Source organism: Apium graveolens, chromosome 1, assembly GCF_009905375.1.
Source record: "Apium graveolens cultivar Ventura chromosome 1, ASM990537v1, whole genome shotgun sequence".
Taxonomy (NCBI): Eukaryota; Viridiplantae; Streptophyta; class Magnoliopsida; order Apiales; family Apiaceae; genus Apium; species Apium graveolens.
In genome coordinates this window covers 41,633,944-41,656,331 of record NC_133647.1, presented here as the reverse complement: position 1 = coordinate 41,656,331, position 22,388 = coordinate 41,633,944, and the positions used below count along the sequence as shown (strand labels likewise).

Below are 22,388 nucleotides of genomic sequence, written 5' to 3'. Positions count from 1 at the left end.
GAGAGGACTGTCAAAGTCAGTATTTGCTCCTGATGGCCTTCGTGATTCCTGTCAGAAAGCCAAACAAAGAAAATCTTTATTTAAGAGCAAGACTGAATCATCAATTCTTGAGCCTTATCATCTACTACATGTTGATCTACTTGATCCAGTGAATGTCATGTCTATTGCAAAGAAGAAATATGCGTTGGTCATAGTGGATGAGTTCACCAGATACACATGGGTGTATTTCTTGCACACAAAAAGTGAAACTACATCTATCTTGATTGATCATGTCAAACATCTGGATAAATTGGTCAAAGATTCTATGAAAATCTTAAGGAGTGATAATGGCACTGAGTTCAAGAATTTGATAATGGAAGAGTTCTGCAAAAACTATGGAATAAAACAGGAATTTTCTGCTCCTGGAACTCCACAGCAAAATGGAGTTGTTGAAAGGAAGAATAGAACTCTCATTGAAGCTACACGTACAATGTTTGAAGAAGCAAAACTTCCAACCTATTTCTGGGCTGAAGCTGTGCAGACTGCTTGTTTTACTCAAAATGCAACACTCATTAACAAGCATGGAAAAACACCATATGAGATGATGAAGAAAAAGATGCCAAATCTGAAGTACTTTCATGTATTTGGATGCAAGTGTTTTGTTCTCAAGACTCATCCTGAACAGCTATCCAAGTTTGATCTAAAAGCTGATAAAGGAATCTTTGTTGGATATCCACTTTCCATAAAAGCCTTCAGAGTCTATAATTTGAGAACAAAAGTGGTCATGGAATCTATCAATGTCTCTTTTGATGACAAAAAGATTACTGGTCTTGAAGATTTCATTGACCATGATCAGTTGAGATTTGAAAATGAAGACTCAAATTCTGATACTGAAAATCCTGACAGTCTAAGTCTTGATACTATAAACTCTGATGGATTAAACTCTGATGTTATTGAAACTGTGGTGACTACGTCAAAAGAAGATGCACCTATGCAGGGGGGGCATACTCAAGATCTTACCACATCTCAAGAAACATCAGAACATACATCTGGCTCTTCAAGTTCTGATTCGTCAAGTTTTGATAAGCCAAGTTCTGATAGTGCTGAAAATCTAAATTCTGAAGAATCCAACTCAGAGAGCATAGTTTCAGGGGGAGCATCAGAAAATGAAAATGAAGACAGCATGGATCATGGGGGAGCATCCAATTCTAGAGAAAACCTTCCATCTGCAAGGAAGTGGACAAAATCACATACACCTGATTTGATAATTGGAAATCCTGATGCAGGTGTCAGAACTAGAACAGGTACTTCAAATGAATGTCTTTACAATTCTTTTCTCTCTCAGACTGAGCCAAAGAAAGTGGTAGAAGTTCTTCAAGATGCTGATTGGGTGCAAGCAATGCAGGAAGAGTTAAATGAATTTGAAAGAAACAAAGTCTGGACCCTAGTGCCAATACCAAAGAATAGATCTGTTGTTGGTTCAAAGTGGGTATTCAGAAACAAAACTGACAGTGATGGCTTAATTACAAGGAATAAGGCAAGGCTGGTTGGAAAAGGATATTCTCAACAGGAGGGAATTGATTATGATGAAATATTTGTACCAGTTGCTAGGTTAGAAGCCATAAGGATATTTTTGGCTTATGCTGCTCACAAAAAGTTTACTGTCTTTCAAATGGATGTGAAAAGTGCTTTTCTCAATGGAGAATTGGAGGAGGAAGTATATGTTGAACAACCTCCAGACTTTGTAGATTCCAAACATCCAGATTATGTCTACAGGCTTGATAAAGCACTTTATGGACTTAAGCAAGCTCCTAGAGCATGGTATGAGACTTTAGCTCAGTTTCTTTTGGAAAGTGGATTCAACAGAGGAACAATAGACAAAACACTGTTCTACCTCAACCATGGAAAGGACTTACTTCTGGTCCAGATTTATGTTGATGATATCATTTTTGGGTCTACAAATGACAGACTTTGCAAAAAGTTTGCCAAACTGATGCAGTCAAGATATCAGATGAGTATGATGGGGGAACTTAGCTATTTTCTGGGCCTTCAAGTCAAGCAGAATGAAGAAGGCATTTTTATTTGTCAAACTAAGTACACCAGAAACTTGCTGAAGAAATTTGGAATGCAAGATTGTTCAAGTGCATCCACTCCCATGGCCACTGCAACAAAACTGGATAAGGATACTGGTAAATCAGTAGATATTACTGATTACAGAGGTATGATTGGCTCTCTACTCTATCTAACTGCTAGTAGACCTGATATCATGTATGCTACCTGTCTTTGTGCAAGATTTCAAGCATATCCAAGAGAACCTCACTTAACAGCTGTGAAAAGAATTTTTAAGTATCTTAAAGGAACAGCTGATATGGGATTGTGGTATCCTAGAGAATCAGATTTTAAACTAATAGGTTACTCAGATGCAGATTTTGCAAGTTGCAAAATTGACAGGAAAAGCACAAGTGGAAGCTGCCAATTCCTTGGAGGCAGATTGGTTTCTTGGTTCAGCAAGAAACAAAAGTCAATTTCCACATCAACTGCAGAAGCAGAGTATATTGCTGCAGGAAGCTGTTGTACACAGATTCTTTGGATGAAGAATCAGTTACTGGATTATGGGTTAACATATTTCAAAATCCCTATTTACTGTGATAATCAAAGTGCTATTGCTATGACAGGTAATCCAGTTCAACACTCTATGACAAAGCACATCAGCATCTGGTACCACTTCATAAGGGAACATGTGGATGAAGGTACAGTGGAATTGCACTTTGTTCCAACAGATCAACAACTAGCAGATATCTTCACAAAACCACTGTGTGAAGCCACTTTTACAAGATTGGTAAATGAACTTGGAATGATTTCAGGTTCTTTCTCTAAATCTGCTTAGTCTTGTTCTGTGTTATCAGACTTTATGATCAGTATTTACAGAATTTAATCTCTTTGTGTATTCTGTGATTAATTGATAAATGTGTTTAAGTACTGACTGCTGTCTGATATATGTTTCTAAACTCTAATAAGTGATATGTCTGTCTAAGTAACCATTCAATCCTATGAGGATAATTGTGTTAGATACTGACCTAGTAGTCTTCAATAAACAAATGATCCCATGTAAGAAGTAATTATTTCTGTGGAAATTTTATGACACAAGCAAATTCTGATAATTGAGCTTAGTTGATTTTACTTTGTTTATCTTATTACTAAGTCACAAATTAGAATAATGCTACTCATCCGTTAAGTTCTGATACTAGTAAAACTGCTGAATGTACTAAGTGCTGATAAACCTCATTTATCAAAAGAAAAACCAAAAGGATCAAAGAATAAAATCAGGTACTCCTTTGAGATCTAGAGTAAAAATATGGAAGAGACGCCCCAAGTGCATTGCTGGTATTAAGTAAATATGCATTAGAAAAGCAAAATATTTTCTTGGTGACTTTTCACACTCTATGATTACTGGAGAAATACTCTGATAATAGCATAAATTCTGATAAGCAGTCGTGACTCACTTACACTGAGAAGCCACTGTAAAATAGAATTTAAAAAGATGCATAAAATTAGCACAAAATAGTTGAGGTGAACTCAAGCATGAACTCATTCATCAGTAGGTTTCAGGATAATGACAGCTCTTTAACAAAATTTTACTTATGCCTTATTTCTAAGATGTACTGAAGTGAATCAGACTTTACTCTTTGTCTGCTATTTAGCTTGAGGCACACACTAATCACTCCATCTGAATGATGAAAATTACTGTGGTGGTCTATGTTGTTTTAGATAAACAGTCATTGTGTTACCTTGCACTAATTCTGAGGACAAGTTCTGGTTGCATATTCTGAAGATTAAGTTCTAAAGAGTATAACTCAGAACTTGTATGAGGATTTACTCAGATAAGCATTCCTTTTTCGAGTTAAAAAATTATGTTCTGATGACTGTTAAGTTCTGATATAAGTCTAAGTTCTGATATTACAGTCTAAATTCTTTACTTGACTTATCTGTGGATAAAATTTGATAACAGTCTCGGTTCAAACTAGAATATGTTGAAGTGGAAGATTAATAGTCACTATGGTTAGGGTTAATGGTATTCGTACTTGAACAGTTTACTTTTACTTGTTTCTTGTGCGCATTAAACCATATTTTCTCTTTCCAATGAATGTTATTCTTTTTCCAAGTCTAGGGAGACGAAGTAGAATTAATTCTACCTGTCAGCATTAAATTCCTTTGTTCTTCTATATGGATTACCATCGCCATCTGGAGCGATTGGAGGAGGAAAGGCTGGAAGCTCTCTGCCAGCAAGAGCGAATCATCCGACTCGCCATTCTGTTTGTCGAGAGTAGGAAGAAGAAATGATTTATTTTCTTCTTCCTGTTTTTCTTCATCATCAGCCTTGCCCTGCTTCTTGAGCTAGGACTAAGGCTGTTGATGTTAGTTTTAGTAGCTTAGGGAAATCTTGTATAAGTACTGATGTAAGTTCAATTTCATGAATGTATTCTCTTGATATATTAATGAAATTTGTTTTTGTTTCAAGATTTTGTCTCTAAGTTATTTTGTAATGCATTGATAAATCCTGATAATTATTCATATTCTGATGACCATATAAATTCTGTTTTACTTTAAGTTCTGATTTTTCTTTATCAGCACTTACTCTTCTGATTTATCTTGGTCATTTTCACTTGCTTTATTTTCAGAATATTAATGATGCAGTGAAAATAATTAAATCAGTGGGAACGGTTTCAATTTTGAATTAAAACTGTTTCACCTTGATTAATGGAATATCTGGGTAAGTGGAACGGTTTTTCCTTGAAAACAGGCAAGTGGGCAAGTAATATTACTGTTTTCTCGCGCCCTGTAACTATCCGTTATTACTGCATGTCTGACATGTGTCCAACGGTAACATTTTTTTCTCCAGAGTATAAGTACGACAGAGAGAGGATTTCTTTAATATTTTATTTCCTTCATACTTTTTCTCTCTACTTGCTTTTACTCTTTCTTTTTCTCTTTTCTTATCACGTTGGTTTTTCATACAGACATTTTATCAAACACCTAACAGGCAATTTTAAATCTCAATTTTTCACATGGCACCTAAGGATTTAATCATTGATGGAGCTAAGTTTGTTCCAAACAACTATGCTGCAATTCTTGATCATGCTGAAGCTCCATCTGAATTGCAGTTTGTGCAAGATCTTCTTGCACACAGTGAGATTGGGTATGCATTAACCCAACCTTCAGTCTTTTCGAGCCAACAAGTTCTGACGTTTTGGTGGACTGGGCACTTTGATGATGGTGGTAGACATGGCACTCCTAGTATTGTTTTCGAAGTGGGTGATTCTTCTTATGCAGTTACTCCTGGTACAATACGCAAGACTCTACATCTCCCAGAAGGTTGTACCTTTTCAATTCCAGAAGAATCAACTCTTCCGGAGTTAATGGCAAATTTGGGATATAAAAAGAGTTTGGCAAAACTTGGGCAGTTGAAACGGGCTCATATCAGAAGAGAATGAAGCTTCTTCTTCGATTGCATTACTAAAGCTTTTGGGAACAAATGTTCGAATTTTGATGCTATCCCAATTCTGAGTCAGCACATCGGGTATGCTATTATAAATCAAACTCATTTTGATTTTGCAACTGGTATAATTGGTTTTATTGGGGATAGGATGACAGAGGATAGGAATGTTGTCTATTTTGCTAGATTCTGTCAACTTATTTATATTTTTTGTACTGATGAACCTCAATTAGTCAGTTCCTCAACCCCACCTTTTAAAGTTGCAAAACGCTACTTTAATGACCTGGTAAATGCTGACACTAAGAAATCAGTGGTTAGACCATTACAGATTCCTCAGTCTGTAAAACAGATCCTAGTAAATGCTGATCCTGATACTTATAGATCTGTTTACTCTGATGTCCAACCAACAACAAACACTCAAAAACTGTCATCCTCAGCACCTACCACTCATTCTACTCAACCTACCCTCAGGAAATATCTCAAATCCTATCTCTCCACTTCACAGACTATTCAACCCTCATCCTCAGCACCTACTGTGAAGCCTTCATCCTCCAAGCCAAAGAGGACAAAGACTGTTCCTCAAACACCTCAAAAGAGAAGGAGGATTGCCTTCAGAGATGAATCTGATACTGAGGACCAGGTTCCTTCTTCAGAACCTGTTGTATGTGAAGCTGAGAAAGAGACTTCTCAGAAGGATTCTGGAATTGGGGGATCTAGGCTTCTCAAAAGGCTTAGAAGAATGACAGTTCCTGAAACTCCCAAGGAATCCAAATCAACAAAGAGATACAAGAAATAAAGGGCAAAAAGGCCAGTTTCAGATGATGAAGAGGAAGCAGCTAAGGAAGGGGATCAAGAATCTCTGATCTCACAAGACAAGGAATTTGCTACAGTCATTTCTTCTCCATCAACTCCATCTAAGGAAGCTGTTTCTGAAAAGGCTAACACACCATCTGTGTCTCTTGTTGATACAGGCACAAGTGCTGATATTGATGTTCAAAACTTGGTTGTGCCTGACGTAATTCTCTTAGAAGCTCCAACAACAACTAATCCTTCAACAACACCTGTTATTGATGCTGTTCAAACTCCAAAGTTATCTACAACACCTTCTCTGCATCAAGATGTTGATGCTCAGACTTTAGGTGAGCATCAGGATATGGCTGTTGATCAGAACTTAGAACCAGATCAGTAACTAGAGGATGTTGAAGCCTCCATTGCTACTCACACTGTTGTTTTATCAGAAGATACTGAGTCTGTAAGTTCTGATGCTGCAAATGTTGGAGATACTGGTGATGCTGCTACAAATGAAGATGCTGATGCAGCAGGTCCTTCAGGACATCAGCATTCTGTCGAGCCCTTATGTTGTTGCTTAGAAACATCTGAATTATTTCTTCCTGTATCCTTATATACTGAAATTGCTTAAATTATAGCGACTTAGAGATTATGTTTTCCTTTTTTAACCAGGGTTCAGAGTCACAGATAGAGTTCACCAATTTTTTTGATCCACCTTTTTACTCAGATTTGTCGGTCTGTTATCTTCAGCCTATGTGTGCTCCTAACTCCACATTTCCTGTGACTATCCGTGGAGCATCATCAGTTACAGTTCAACAAGGTAACATACTTGAACTATGACTTAATTGTTTTTGTATTTAGTGAATTGAGGTTGAATTGCATTGCATTGTCAGAGCATGAGAGATAAATGGATTTTAATATTTATACATCTCCACACCCCCTCTCCCTTAGCTCTAAATATGTTTCCCATTACACACACACGTATCAATCATGCTTAACATGTATAAGTTCTCACCCTATGGGGTTATATCCGTAAAGTTTCTGAACCCTCTCATTATTTTTTTAAGTGGTAGGCTGCGTTCAGGGTTTGCAATTTTGGTGCAATAGTTCATCTGATACTAATGATGAGCTATACAAGGTTTTCAGGAAAGGAAATTCTGGGAGGGAAATTAGTGAGATAATAGCAGGTTTGTATCCTGCCACACATATGTGCATCAACATGTTTTCTTATGTAAATGCAATGACCTTTATATTATTTTCATCCCAGGGTATGATCTGTTGAACTCAGATGTGAGTATATGGTATAACTCCACCCTAAAGAATAACACTGACAATCACCCTATTTCCCTACGAATTTCAGAACTGATTCAGGATTGCTTTTTAGTACATTTCAGCAGATTTTTTAGATGTTTTTCAGCAGGTTTTTTGGCCATTTTTCAGCAGATTTTCTATTTGTTTTTATACAGATTTTCTGGACCTTATACCTTCGTTTTTCTGCAAATTTTGTTGGGCAGAATTGAACTGATTCAACAGATTTTTTCGGCAAATTTCAGAACTGATTCAAGAGCTGATTCAGTTAGTTTTTGAGTGCATTTCAGCAGATATTTTCTATGAATTTCAGAACTGATTTAGGATTGTTTTTTAGTAAATTTCAACAGATGTTTTATACGTTTTTCAGCAGGTTTTGTGGCCATTTTCCAGCAGTTTTTCTGTTTTTTTTTGCAGATTTTCTGGACCTTTTACCTTCGTTTTTCTGCATATTTTTTGGGCAGAATTGAACTGATTCAACAGATTTTCTCGGTGAATTTCAGAACTGATTCAAGAGCTGATTCTGCTAGTTTTTGAGTGCATTTCAGCAGATTTTTTCTACGGATTTCAGAACTGATTCAGGAATGTTTTTAGTACATTTCAGCAGATTTTTTAGACATTTTTTAACAGGTTTTGTCGCCATTTTCCAGCAGATTTTCTGTTTGTTTTTTTGCAGATTTTCTGGACCTTTTACCTTCGTTTTTCTGCATATTTTTTGGGCAGAATTGAACTGATTCAGCAGATTTTCTCGGTGAATTTCAGAACTGATTCAAGAGCTGATTCAGTTAGTTTTTGAGTGCATTTCAGCAGATTTTTTTCAACAAACTTCAGAACTGATTCAGGATTGTTTTTTAGTAATTTCAGCAGTTTTTTTAGACGTTTTTCAGCAGGTTTTGTGGCCATTTTCCAGCAGATTTTTTGGACCTTTCACCTTCATTTTTCTGCATATTTTTTGGGCAGAATTGAACTGATTCAACATATTTTCTTGGTGAATTTCAGAACTTGTTGAGGAGCTGATTCAGGTTAGTTTTTTTGTTATTTATTTACTCAAAATCTTTAATTTGCTATCTACTAAAACTGCCTAATACTTGGGTATGCTTGCTCTATTTTGACATGTTTTAATTGATTGACTATTATGTCAAGTGTGCAACATATTCAAATTCTCGATGTGTTTTTTTTTCATATTTGGAAATTTTTGCAGACACATAATTTTATAGATTACTAATTATTTCTACCTAATTTCACGCATCCAGTAGATGGCTGCCTAATTTTGATCAATTTTGTACTAATACAACATAGGTATTATGATATATGAATGTTTGTGCGGCATGAGTATTATATTATATTAAAGTATATCTAAGAAGAATGTAAATGTTATGTTCAAAAATCTTATGTTATGTTCTGTTAGATATATTTGATAATGTAATGGCTAATATGATTTATGTTTAGATTTCAGATCTTACGTAACAGGACAAGTCAGTACTTAACCATTAATCAGTACTTATACTGGAAGTCAGGACTTAAGGATATCAGTACTTATATTATCAGGAGATAATCATCAGAAGTTAGATATCAGAACTTAAGTGCTGAAGGACGTTCAGATAAGGACAGTAGCTGATTAAAGGAAAGAAGATCGAGATAAACATAAGAAGAGATATGCATGAAGAAGGAGTTTCGTGAAGAATGGAATACTTGGAAGAAAAGATATCTGATTGGTATATTTTAGGAAGCAGAATTATATTCCATATCAATTAGCGATTATCTTGTAACTGTGTAGTATATAAACACAGACATAGGGTTTACACTATAAGTGTTATCATATTCGAGAAGATTATTTATTGTAACCCTAGCAGCTCTCGTGATATTTGTTCATCACTGAGAGGTAACAGTTCTATACTGTAACAGAGTTTATTGTTTCAATAAAGTTTGTTTTCTGTTACTTAAGATATTAGAGTTTGATTTGATTGTATTATACACTGTATTCACCCCCTCTACAGTGTGTGTGACCTAACAAGTGGTATCAGAGCTAATCTGTTAACACACATACAGTTAAAGATCCAAACACAATCATGTCTGACACAGAAACTCCAACTAAACCTACAAAAACTGAAGAACCTCCAAAGACACAAATCCAAAGTCGGTATGAGACTATCAGAGTTCCCATACTGAGACCATCTGAATATCCCATATGGAAGGTAAGGATGACCATGTTCCTGGAAGCAACAGATCCAGAATAGCTTGATAGAATCAAGGAAGGGCCTCACAAACCAACCAAGCTCGCTGTTGCAGTTGCAGGTGAAGCAGCAAAGACCGTACCAAAGGAGAAGAGTGATTATACTGCTGAAGATATAGCATCAATTGCTAAGGATGCTAAGGTACGACACTTACTGCATAGTGCCATTGATAATGTAATGTCAAACAGGGTAATCAACTGCAAAACTGCTAAGGAGATATGGGATGCTCTGGAAACAAGGTGTCAGGGAACTGACACAATTAAGAAGAACAGGAAGACAATACTCACTCAAGAGTATGAACATTTTGACTCAAAGACTAATGAGTCATTGAATGATTTATATGATAGATTTGTCAAACTTTTGAATGATTTGTCATTGGTTGATAAAGAGTATGATCTTGAAGATTCAAACCTTAAATTCCTGTTAGCTCTTCCTGAATGCTGGGATTTGAAGGCAACGACAATAAGAGACAACTACAATCTTGATGAAACAATTCTTGATGAAATCTATGGAATGCTCAAGACTCATGAACTTGAGATGGAACAAAGAAGCAAGAGGAAAGGAGGAAAGTCAAGGACAGTTGCTCTTAAGGCTGAAGAAGAATCCCCCAAAGCAGCTTCCTCAAGGAAAGACAAGGGTAAAGCTCTTTTCATAAAGTCTGAAACTGAGTCATCAAGTTCTGAAAGTGATGATGACTTAGATTCTGAAAGCTTGCCTGAGACTGATGCTGATGAGGAGATGGTGAAGCTGTGTGCTCTTATGATGAAATGAATCACAAAGATTGCATACAGGAAGTTCAGGAAGGGAAAGAAGTTTTCCAGGAAAGGCATAAGTTCTGATAAGAAGAATTTCAGAAGATCTGAAGGCAGAGGAGGAAAGTCTGACAGAGGAGATTATACCAATGTTAAATGCTATAACTGTGGTGAGAAAGGCCACACATCTCCTGATTGCAAGAAGGTAAAGGGTGACAAAGGCAAGGCTCTTGTCACAAAGCAGAAAAGCTGGACAGACACCTCAGACTCTGAAAGTAAGGAGAACTATGCATTGATGGCAAATGCTGATAAAGAAAGCGCTGAGAGCAGTTCTGAAGCTGCTGAAACAAAGGTACCTCAGACTACTTATGCTTTTCATACTGATGATATTAATGAGTTGAGAAGATATCTTAAAATCATGTTTGTTAGTTACAGAGATCAAACTTTAACATGGGAAAGATTAACTTCTGAAAATCTTGCTTTTAAGAAAAGAAATGATTTCTTAGAAAAAGAGTTAGTCATGTTCCATCAAACTCAGAAGGATAGAGATGATGCTTTTTATGTTAGGGATGAAGTCCTAAAAATGAATGAATCTCTAAAAACCGAGTTAGAAAAGGAAAGAGAGATTATCAGGACTTGGACTAACTCTGGCAAAACAACTCAAAATTTATTACATCGTACCAAATCCCACGGATCGCAACAGATTAAAGTATGAAAACATGCCACAACCTTAATTTATTACATCGTACCAAATCCCGACTGACTTAACTTACAATTGATAATAAAGTCTTTCTTACAATTGTACTCTCTTTCCACTGCATGAAGCTTCTGCTAGCTCGATCCAACTCAAACTGGAACCTTAGCCCGTACTTTGGACTGAGGAACTTCTCTATCAACCATATCCTTTTTAACTGTAAAATATATAAAAAGTTTCGCAAGAGTGAGCTAACTAGCTCAGCAAGTCATAATAACGATAACTGAGGTTAAATAATAGTCAAATGAGATGATTCAGAGAAATCAAGTTTCTTTTTAACTAGTCATTAGAATTGGATATTCATTTTAAGTTTTAAAAAAACCAAGGTTAGGCTGCTGATCAGTCACGCACTAACCCCGAGCGAAGCACACAGCTCTGCTCTTACGAACTGGATCCAAGGCACACATTGGCCTAATTCGACCACGAATCTGGTCTGACCACGAATCTGGTCCACATAAAGAAAACTATCCAATTCTAAAACAATTCAGTATAATAAACAATGCAATTCAATAAGCCAGATCATAATCAACAGTAATAAAGCATTGGTATAAAAACATAATGTGATTCATGAGTATCACAAGGGTATATCTGGATATGTAAAAGAAACGGTTTTCAGTTTGTAAAAACATCAGGTATTAGTTCAGTAATGATTTTTCAAGATATAGTTCTTTGATGTTATAAGGATTGGTTGGGATATAAAAGTTTCTGTGTTTTCAAATAATTTTCTTCCAGTGTTTGGTAATTAAACATTTGGGGAGTAGTATCATATTTGTGTGGTTTGGTATCTGAGGTATCCATACGATTTAGTCCTTCGGATTTCCGAAATAGTGTATCAACAAAGGATGGTTTGCAAAGAATAAGGATTACGACTCAAGATCAAGAAAGAATCAGGGTTCAAGGGTAAATAGTTTAAAGCACTTGCATTATAAAACAAGAGTTATGTTTAATAATAGCAACATGTTATGAAACAGTTCGAAAACATTGATAATATATTTTGAAGAAAAGTTCAGAAATACTTGCCTTAAAAGGCTTTGCAACTATTATTGATCAACTCTGAGCCGACTCTGATGCTCAGGCTCCAACGTCCAACCACTAGATCCCATTGGATTCGACTTCGACACTCAGGTCTTTCTGTTGAAACTCTACTGAGCTCGTCGACTGACCACTAGGTTATCTTTAGTCCATCGTCCATTTTCAGGTTCCCGACTATAACCTATAGGGTCGAAATATCCTACGTTAGACGTCTAGGTATGCTTGACATATCCTCGATACTAATTCTTACAAAACGATATTCAAACCCGACTCGTAATTATTCATATTAGAATAACACAGACAACAATTAGGGTTCACATTCTCGAAATTGATCCAGTGTTCGTTTTTAGAAAATACGTATACTCGTCATTTTACGAAATTAGGGTTATTGTGTTTTGGACAAAATATACAATACAACATACAATCAGGTTCTGTATAGAACACACATATATGTATTTATTTATACTCGCTCGACGTCCCAATAATCCTCGGATACGCTCTCGTATTTCCGTAGTTCGATTTTCCGGAAATTGGACAACGTCTCCTTTGTTTATCGGACTACCCGTCGATACAATTCGACGTCTCAATCAACAATCAATCTAATCAACTCAAATTCATAACCAAACCACGCAATCCAACAATCTCGAACCAACAACCCAATCACAAGTCACAAATTCCCAAACGTCAATTCAAATCAAATAATTATTATTATCCGATTATTTACATCTCGAAAATAATTTATGAACTAAATTAATATTTTGAATTTAGGAATCAGATATCGATTATCACGGTCCACCGTCGGCTCGCCGAGGCTCATCGCCAACGGCGGTAAAATTCGCGGGTACCCGTATACATCGGGTTTCCATCGCAAATTTCACCAATTAACTCGAATAACTACAGCACGAAATTAATTTCATTTCACGAAATTATTCAATTAAATTTCATATATAATACACGACCGAACACAACCACGGCCTCGCCATAACCGCCTCGTCGGAAGACGAGGAAGGGCGGCTGACACCGCGTGAATCACCGGGAAAAATGATAATCACGGCAAATAAACTGAAGAGCACATCCCTGATAGCTTACCGAACCATAACCATCGCGAGGGGAGGGGAAAACCCTAGAGAAAAAAATCAAAGCAGAGATATAGAAGAAAGAAAAGGGATGAGAACAATAGAGCTTATCCCCTTTTATTTCTGTATATATTTTTTTCTTGTTTGTTTGCAGCCCAACATGTGTCCACAAAATGGCTAAGCACTCGACACGTATACAATTAACACCCAACATCCAAGTTTTGTACCGTATTTTCGCAATTATCGGACTAGGGTGTGCATAAAACAAATTCGTAAAATTATGAAAATAAGCTCAAAATTCTCTAAAAACCCCGAAACTAATAAAATAAAATTTTCATAATTTTTAAAGCATTTTTGAAACGCTATTCGTACCCGCAATTCACAATTAACGAACCGAGTTGCCCTTAAAACAATTTCAGAAAATCATGAAACTAGTCTTATAATATTAGAAATTTCCCGAAGTTTATAAAAACATAAATTTTGTAATTTTAAAACAATTTCTAAAATGCACTTTATGCCCGCTTTTATCAATTAAACGAATCGACGCGCGACTAAAATTAATCCCAAAAATTCCCAAAATAATTTTAAAATTACCGGAATATTCCCAACTTCAATAAATATGAGTTTCATAATTTTTGAAGAGTCCTTGAATTAAATATGGATTTTACAAATAAAAGCATTCAGAAAATCATTCAAAGATAAATAATTAATAAAATATTGATTTCTCAATTTTATAAAATCCTAAAAATAATTATTGAAATTATAAAATCATAAAAACTATTTTAGAGACACTTCAAATATTTATACAAATAAAGTTGCATTAAATTCACTTTAAAAGTGGAACAATTCAATGCAATTCCTTAATTAATCACGCGAACTACCCGGTACATCATAAATCGCACCTAGATAAAAATCAAACAACACATACCGGTTAAACCAATGCACATATTTTATTTAATAATTTCCATAATAATCACATATTTAAATAATTCAAAAATACATGGGTCGTTATATCCTTCCCCCCCTTAAAAGGATTCTGTCCTCAGAATCTGATCTAGTTACACAAGTGAGGATATTTGTCAAGTATATCTGACTCTAGATTCCAAGTAGATTCTTCTACTCGAGGATTTCGAACGTACTGACTATAGATATACACTTATTTCCAATGACTCGCCTTTAACGATCAAGAGTTTGGATTGATCACTATATGCAAAACAAACTTGGACAAGAGCTCCATTGGCTCCTGATCAATCACTTAATTCAAATCAGATACTTATCGTTTTTAGCTTTAACAGGTCAAACACACTATATGTACACACTGTTGCGACGGTAACATCAACTCATGAACAACTTTGTCTATATTTATCAATACCTCGAATGGTTCACTAATTTTAGGACTTAGCTTGTCCTTTCTACTCAAACTTATCCAATCTCTTTCAAGACGACACTTTTACTAACACTACCGGTCCTATTTCTATACTCATACTTTCTCTCAATACAATTTCGTCTTCTTTCTTTGTCTACTCTGAGCTACTTCAATCAATATTACTATGCTCTTGGTGTGCCGATTTAACTTAGAATTTGACAACTTTCTTTCTCCCACTTTATTTTAATAGAAATGGGGACTTGTGTTCACATGAAGCCTGGTAAAGTGGCATTCCAAAGCTGACATCGTTGATAATTGATCATTTCGGTGTTTCCTTAAAATTCAACCTATCAACATACTTTATAGTTCCTGAATCGCTTTATCATTCTGACCCTTTATTTTAAGGATGATAGGCGGTGCTCGTTTTCAACTTGGTTTCCAAACATTTAAACATCTCTTACTCTTTTTTCATCAGTTAAGGCTGAAAAGTAATCTCATATATTCACGTATTATCACCTTTAAGTATTTGAACTTCAGATTCCACTCTTTCCAATTCGTTTATTAACTCTTCTGTGGTCTTAATTACATCCAATCCTTTCTGTCGGCATAAGGCATCTGTTATCATACGGTTTTGCTTAGGTAGTTGTAAATGGATTAATTCAGAATCTTTTGTTAACCTTGGTCAAAATTTCATTCTTGAAGACTCAGCATATAGTTGCTTTCCTTCTGATCTTTGGAGAAAAATATTTGGGCATTCCATGCAGGCTTTCTTATTCTTTGAGTAGCTGAGGATGTTATCAATAAATACAATTTGCTTATCTAAGTACTCCTTATACACCATGTTCCTTAATTTCTTACAACCACCTGATACACTGGTTATTTCACATAATATCACTAGAGCTTGCAATGCTCTTAACTCACTTTAATCATAATCTCTGATATGTTCTCTGGTCGGATCTTAAATTAATCCTCAAGACATAACACACTTCTTAAATTAGGTCTCATAGGTAATCAATCTTTATAGGGGTCACTTATTCTTAATCGTTATTTTATTAAACTCCCGCTAATCAGTACATAATCTCATAATTTCATTTCTTTTCTCCAGCAACATCACTGATACATTTTACGATTCGCTTCTTGTAAAACCATTCCTTGGTCTGCCTTATGCACTAGTGTGATATCCAGTAATTTTAGGAATTTATATTATTAATATCTGGATGATTTTATGTGATTGTTTCAAATTGGGAGGGAATAAAGTTGTGGATATTTTATTCCTCTTTGATGAATTCATGTTTTTAAATGATTAATATTTTAATTGATAATTGTGATATCGATTCCTATCATTGATGTGAGAGTATTTAATTGCTTTTACTATTTTCAAAATATACTTGGTTTTATCTAGATTCTCCATCGTAGCAGGTGAATTGTGAAAATATTCGAAAATAGTATATAACGACTATTTTGTTACGTGTTAAATGAATAATATTATATGAGTTATTTGAATTTTATGATATTTATGTGAATTGGTGAATAAATATTTAAAAATAGATTATTCCAGTTTGGCGAGTCAGTAAAAGGTTTGAAGTGTGATCAGTGATTATACAAAAGGAATTATAAATAAAGGATTAAATATAAAATTGGTGAGTATGAGATTTTATTATTTGAGAGATGTGATTATGTGTTATTTGATTAATATGTGAGTGACATTGTAGTCAAAATGTTTTTTAAGATATTTTCATGATTTATTATGTGAAAAATGGGGTTTAGTGGATCTTTAAATATTTTTATTAAATCATATGTATATGATTAAATTGTGAAATTTATTTTATTATCTTTAGAATACCCTTAGAAATATTTTAAAAATAATAGTTGGATTTATTTTGAGGTTGGAGTATTTTAAAATGATTTTATGAGCTTTATTTCTATTTTTGAGCATTACCTTGTACAATTGTATAAAATAAACCGTTGGCTCAAAATTTTATTTTAAAAATATGGGGACGAAGATAATTTCGTGCTCTATATTTTAAAAATGAGTTCCATTTAATTCTCACTCTTCACAGTATAGCGAAATAATATTTAAATTCGTTTTTATATATTCTAGTATAAAAAAGTGATAAATAGAAGGAAGAAAAATGACAGTTTTGCCCCTGGGCTTACTTCTCTCAAACCCAGCAGACCTCCCCTTATTTCTTCTTCATTATCGATCTTTCTCTCCATCTCTCTAATCTCTTCCTCTCTCCCTTCTACCATCTCTTCATTTTCCGGCTAAATCTCTATTTTGATACCGAATTTATGCTCCTGTTGTCTCTTGACTGATGCTCGGGGTATGTATGCATGTATTTTGTCGATTTCGTTGAAAACCCAATTCGGGTAAGTTAGAAAATTCAAACCTTTGATTCGGTTTTGATGAAATTGTGTTGAGTTCTTGCTTGGATTCGAATATATACATTATTTAAAGCTTTAATTGGAGTTAAGCGTGATTGGAGACCTATCTGCGCACCTCCGTTCGACTCTACCGCCGGTGATGAACTCCGGTGAGCCAGCGGAGTGGACTATGATGCTCATTGAGTCTGAAAATAACAATAACAATTCGTTTTAATTCAAAATTTGATATGAAAGTGTGTTCCTAATTTTTCAGATTTTTGAGATTTAAATTTTTGGTTCGAATTTGATATAAATTGATGTATGATTATTTGGTTATGAAATTACTTGCTACGGATGTTGATGCGTGCTAAAGTTATAAAATTTCAGATTTGTATAAACTCGATTTATTGGATTTTATTCCGTGTCTTAGAAATTTTAGTTGTTTATGTATAAAAAATTGGTTATAGTAGTTGGGCATAAATTTTGAGAATTCGATAATGGCTAGTTGTGATGTTGTTAATTAGTGATACTAAATTACTAGTGGAGTATGTATATATATGTTGGTTTTGGTTAGCATTCGGAAATAGATTAGTTGATTGAGGTTTTAATCCGAAAATTTAATGTGTAATTTATTGTAGATGATTGGTTAAGGTATTAACGAACGAGTCATGGCAAATTTTCTGTAGAATTATAAGTGTAAAAGAGAGTCTAATGTATCATTGAAATTGTAATATGAACTATTAATGTTTGCATGCTAAGTGTTTGATTATTTGCATAATAGAGATTATGGGTTTAGTTAATTGTTAAGAATTGATTAATGTTGTTAATGAAGTTTAAGTGCAGAAAATTCAGCATTTTCCAGGAAACTGTCCTGTTTTGGATGACAGTTTTGAGACGTTTTGAGACCTAATTGTTTGATGGTTAGAACATAAGAATTGTAGGTTTATGATTTAATTATATGTCTGTAAAATTTGGTTACTACCAGACTTGTACAAATTGAGATACAATTTATTTAGTGCAAGGTGCGCAGAATTTCTGGACAGGGTTTGTTGGCCATATTGACAACTCTGTTCAGGGGCTCTAAACACCTTACCTTCATCTGAAATTTTTATGGTAGTTAGATATGTGAGTCACTTAAGTCTCCACCAAATTTCACTACAACAGACCTATTTATGAATTTATTACAAATCCAGAGGCGAACTTAGTTTCTGTGAAATCGAGCAGCCAAGATACTTGTTATGTGTTTTTATATGTTTAATTATTTACAAAGCTTTTGTTTGCAACTTGATGTTAAATGAGAATATATAGCGATGTGTTTTATGGAAATATATGTTAGTATATGCCTATTTGAGATTGAGTTTAGCTGCTAATTATTAGAGTGTGATTTGAATATGTGTATAGTTACTAGTCTATGTGATATATGTGCAAGGTGATTTATTTAAGTGTTTACTCAAGTTGAATTGGTGATGCTAAATTATATAACTGTAAGTTCAAATATTATAAATTATTAAGTATACTTAATTGTTTAGGTGCCGCAAGTCTGGGCGGGTAATTTTCCTTAATTGTTTAGGTGCCGCAAGTCTGGGCGGGTACTTTTCTTACTTGTTTACTTTTATGTTGCTGCAAGTTGAGGCAACTTTATTTTGTTTGGTTATAAGATTAAATTGTGGAATTGAAAAACAGGTGGATAGTCCTAATTACGAATACTTCATGCCAAAATTTTCTAAAATTCCCCTGTATTTAAATCTATTTGACTTATTTGATTTCAATAATTTGAAAGCATGTTATGATTGTTAATCGTAACACGTATAGGATATGTCTGGGTAAGAACATTGAAATGACTTGTGGGTTGTATTTGTGTTGTGGTTATTCAGGGTATTGTCTATATTACGAATAGGTCATGCCGAATTTTTCGTAGAAATATTATCATAAGTTACGTGTTCTCGTGTTAAATAATATTCTGAGTTGGTAGTAAGTTTTAAACTATAATGTGTGCTACTTGTTATATGCTATATAATGTGCCATATATATATATACATATATATCGCGAAAGGGTAGAAATAAGATAATCGTTTCAGAAGGATACTAAAGTAGTATCTTTTTGCTTATGATAGGATCGGGCATTAAGGGCGTGAGACCAAGCAAAAGAAAAGAAAAAGGGAGAGTTGCATAGTGGTTCAGTAGTTACGGATGGTTCGTGACGAACAAAACCAGATGTTGGGGATCAAGACTAAAGTTGGATAAGATTTCGTATCAGACCGCAGTTACCGGATTAGCGACATATCAAAGAATTAAGAATAAGAAATGGTGACGTCTTGAGAAGGCATCATGAGATATTTGTGTTATTGCGAGTGTGCTTGCTAAAAACCCAAAGGCAAGTATCCCTATAATCACTTATTGTTCAAGTGATATTTATTTTAAATCTTCTTATGCAAGTATTGCTTTTCCTATTTTCAAGTTCAGAATAGATAAATATTTTACATATCGCTGAGTTAAATGCTTATTATGCAAATACTCTTCTGCTATTCAATGTTCAGAATAACTAAGTGATTTTACTCATCAAATTGGATTTATAAATATTTTGAGTTTTGAAAAAAATGAGTTGGTTTTGCGAGTATTCCTGCCCAAGTAAATGGGGGAATAAAAGTTTATAAGGGTGTCGAGTATTATGACCCCTTTCAATAAAATGTTTTAAGATTGGATGGTTGCGTAAGAGGCCGTGGCGGCGGTCCAGCGGAGATTTAGGTATTATACAGGATATAATACCATTAGGCCGATATGTGCCTTGGGTGCCCCATTTGTTTAGTTGGATATGTTTCGGCATACTGGTATTGCTCCGCGGCTGATCTCCGGCGGCAACACACCGTCGTTCGAGGATTCCAATCTAAATTATTAAATTGTTTTTTTTATAATCATAGAAAAATGATTTATCAACTGTTTTGGTTTTGAATAAAGGTGGAATACAATTTTAATTCGGTTGCTGATTAATGTTGATATTTAAGTTGTTGTTAAATTTCAAAGGTGGTATTAATGCAGATGATTGATGTTGACTTCCCTATTTTAGCGCGGGTAGGTTGTGAGCATCAAAGTTCGTATTAATATCTAATTTGATATGACAGCAAAATAAGTATTAATTTCAAGAGTTCAATTTTGAATAAAGTTTGTGATTCAATCCATAATCATTGCTTTTTGTTATTGTTGTTTACGATATTTCCGTAAACACTGTTTTACGAGTTTTATTCTCGTCAAGATTCAAAGTATTGCTAAGCACTTCGCTCAGAAATATCAAAATGGTTTTGAATACAATTAAGGAACCAATTATGGGGTTCCTCAACTAAAATTTTATGATTCAACAATTATGATTTTAAATGTTCTGCTCTAATGTAGATGTCGGTTTCATATCAAAACGACCTTATATTCGCTATAATGATCTTGCTGAGGATTTTTCCGCTCATACTTGCCTGTTTTTAAATTTAACCTCCAATAAGGATTAGCTTGCGCTATTTAGCTGCGTAATTCGAGGAAGCAAAGAAGAAGCTTTTGGAAGGTGGTTGGTCCAGGGTTTGCGAACTAGTGTAAGTTTTATTATACAAAGTTGTTTATATTATATTATAGTTGTGTATTTTATAGTTGGGCCTAGTATACTTCCTTTCGAAGTTATACTAACGGGTTTAGTTTTGAGATTGAGATTTGTTGAAAAGAGTTTTAAAAGAAAGTGAAAAATGTATTTGTGGAATTTGGATTTCTTGTTTCTAAAACTGTAACCTTAAAAGATCTTGGATTAGTTGGGGTCATTTATGCTAAATATCTTCCGCTGACATTTATTTATTGATTAAACAGGTTGATTTGGATTGAGGTTTCATAGTGACGACCAAATCCCCTGACCCCGGATTTGGGGGCGTTATAGGTTGGTATCAGAGCTGAGGTTATAGTAAACTAGAAACGAGAGTGTGTAGGAGTGTGTATAGCTATGTGAGGACGATTGAGCTCATATCGAGTTCCTGTTGGACTATTGGGTATAGTACCAACAAATAAGTTAAGATAGGTGCATTCGTTTGAGATGGTTGTGCTGAGCTGGATGGAACTCCAGGAAGCTGCAAACTTCTATGGTGGAATCTTCCAAGGCCACTACGATTCGACGAAGATGAAGATTATCGATATCCTTGGAATATGAAGAAGTGTCTAGAATTAGATGGCGAGTCAACTGAAGAGTTCAAACAGAAGATAAGTATTAAGACCTTGGCAATACCTTCTCTTTTTATAATTCATTTTTACATCTTTCAAAAAGAAATAATTGTTAGAGGATATATTCCCTAACATTTATTTTCAATCATATCTGTGTTTTAAATGTGCCAGAGGCTGTCATGAAGCCTATTTTTCAGGTTTTGATAGCTCTGCCAAGTTATGATAATTAAACTTCCACTTTTCTTATATAGCGGATAGTTTATTGGGATGTGACACCGCTTGCTCATTTGGTGTCAGAATTTTGTTCTCTGGATTCTATTCCTTCAGAAATATCTGCTTTGAAATCTTTTCAGTTTTATTCATTTGATTTTGGATTCCTTTGATATTCTTTTATTCTGACTGGGATGAACAACCCTAACTATAGGGGACACAAGGTATACCTGTCTGTGTGATAGGAGTTGGATGGGACGCCATCACTTGTGTGTGTTGTGACTACAAGAAGGTTAACAACCTTTAATAGTGTCTTAATTTGGGCACGCAACACCAAGTTCGTTTGATCATATTGACCTCTCAGTTATTCTTTCAGTTATTCTGTCATTTCAACAATACCTTCTCAAAAATTCAGATTTTGGTAACTACAATGGTGGGACACCCGTTATGATATGAAATTCTTTTCTCTTTGAAATTTCATGATGTTATTATCTCAAATATACGAAGGTATGCCAACCGAGTATGAACAAGCTACTCTGGTCAATGTAAAGTACGACTCCGTGTTAGAGATACCCTGAATGGAAGTGGATTGCAATGTGATTATAAAATCAGTGTTATGCAGTAAAATCAGTCGGTTTCTCTATATATCTCTATCTATTTATCTCTCTTTCTTTCACTTTCTTTTTATCTCCCTATCTTTCTTTCTCTCTATCGGTGAAACGGATTATACTGAAAAGTTGGTCAAATTCTAAAAGGAAGAAATAATAGTGTGAAGTGAGGCCCTCATGATAATTATGTCATACAAGGAATGCAGGGTGCTAATTGATATTTCGGAGAAGTGATAT

General features: G+C 34.7%; 1 protein-coding gene across 3 annotated transcripts; it reads left to right on the top strand.

Annotated features, from left to right (window-relative positions):
• The first annotated feature begins 6,847 nt into the window (after positions 1-6,847).
• LOC141663232 (ABC transporter A family member 8-like) lies at positions 6,848-9,509 on the top strand. 3 transcript variants are annotated; one of them, XM_074469273.1, is made up of 6 exons: positions 6,848-7,082; positions 7,330-7,449; positions 7,530-7,682; positions 7,777-7,837; positions 7,988-8,592; positions 9,119-9,509. In XM_074469273.1, exons 1-4 carry the CDS (start codon positions 6,914-6,916, stop codon positions 7,785-7,787), a joined length of 453 nt encoding a protein of 150 aa, XP_074325374.1. In that variant the 5' UTR covers positions 6,848-6,913; the 3' UTR covers positions 7,788-7,837; positions 7,988-8,592; positions 9,119-9,509. The 3 variants fall into 3 exon arrangements, with proteins under 3 accessions (XP_074325374.1, XP_074325373.1, XP_074325372.1); XM_074469272.1 differs by having other exon boundaries at positions 9,027-9,509; XM_074469271.1 differs by having other exon boundaries at positions 9,020-9,509.
• Positions 9,510-22,388: the final 12,879 nt, after the last annotated feature.

Bases quoted from the DNA above. Each gene is read 5' to 3' on its own strand.
- LOC141663232 (XM_074469273.1), top strand. From the start codon at position 6,914: ATGTTTTCCTTTTTTAACCAGGGTTCAGAGTCACAGATAGAGTTCACC. The intron at 7,083-7,329 runs GTAACATACTTG...TATTTTTTTAAG, and splicing joins ATCAGTTACAGTTCAACAAG to TGGTAGGCTGCGTTCAGGGT. The intron at 7,450-7,529 runs GTTTGTATCCTG...TTTTCATCCCAG, and splicing joins AATTAGTGAGATAATAGCAG to GGTATGATCTGTTGAACTCA.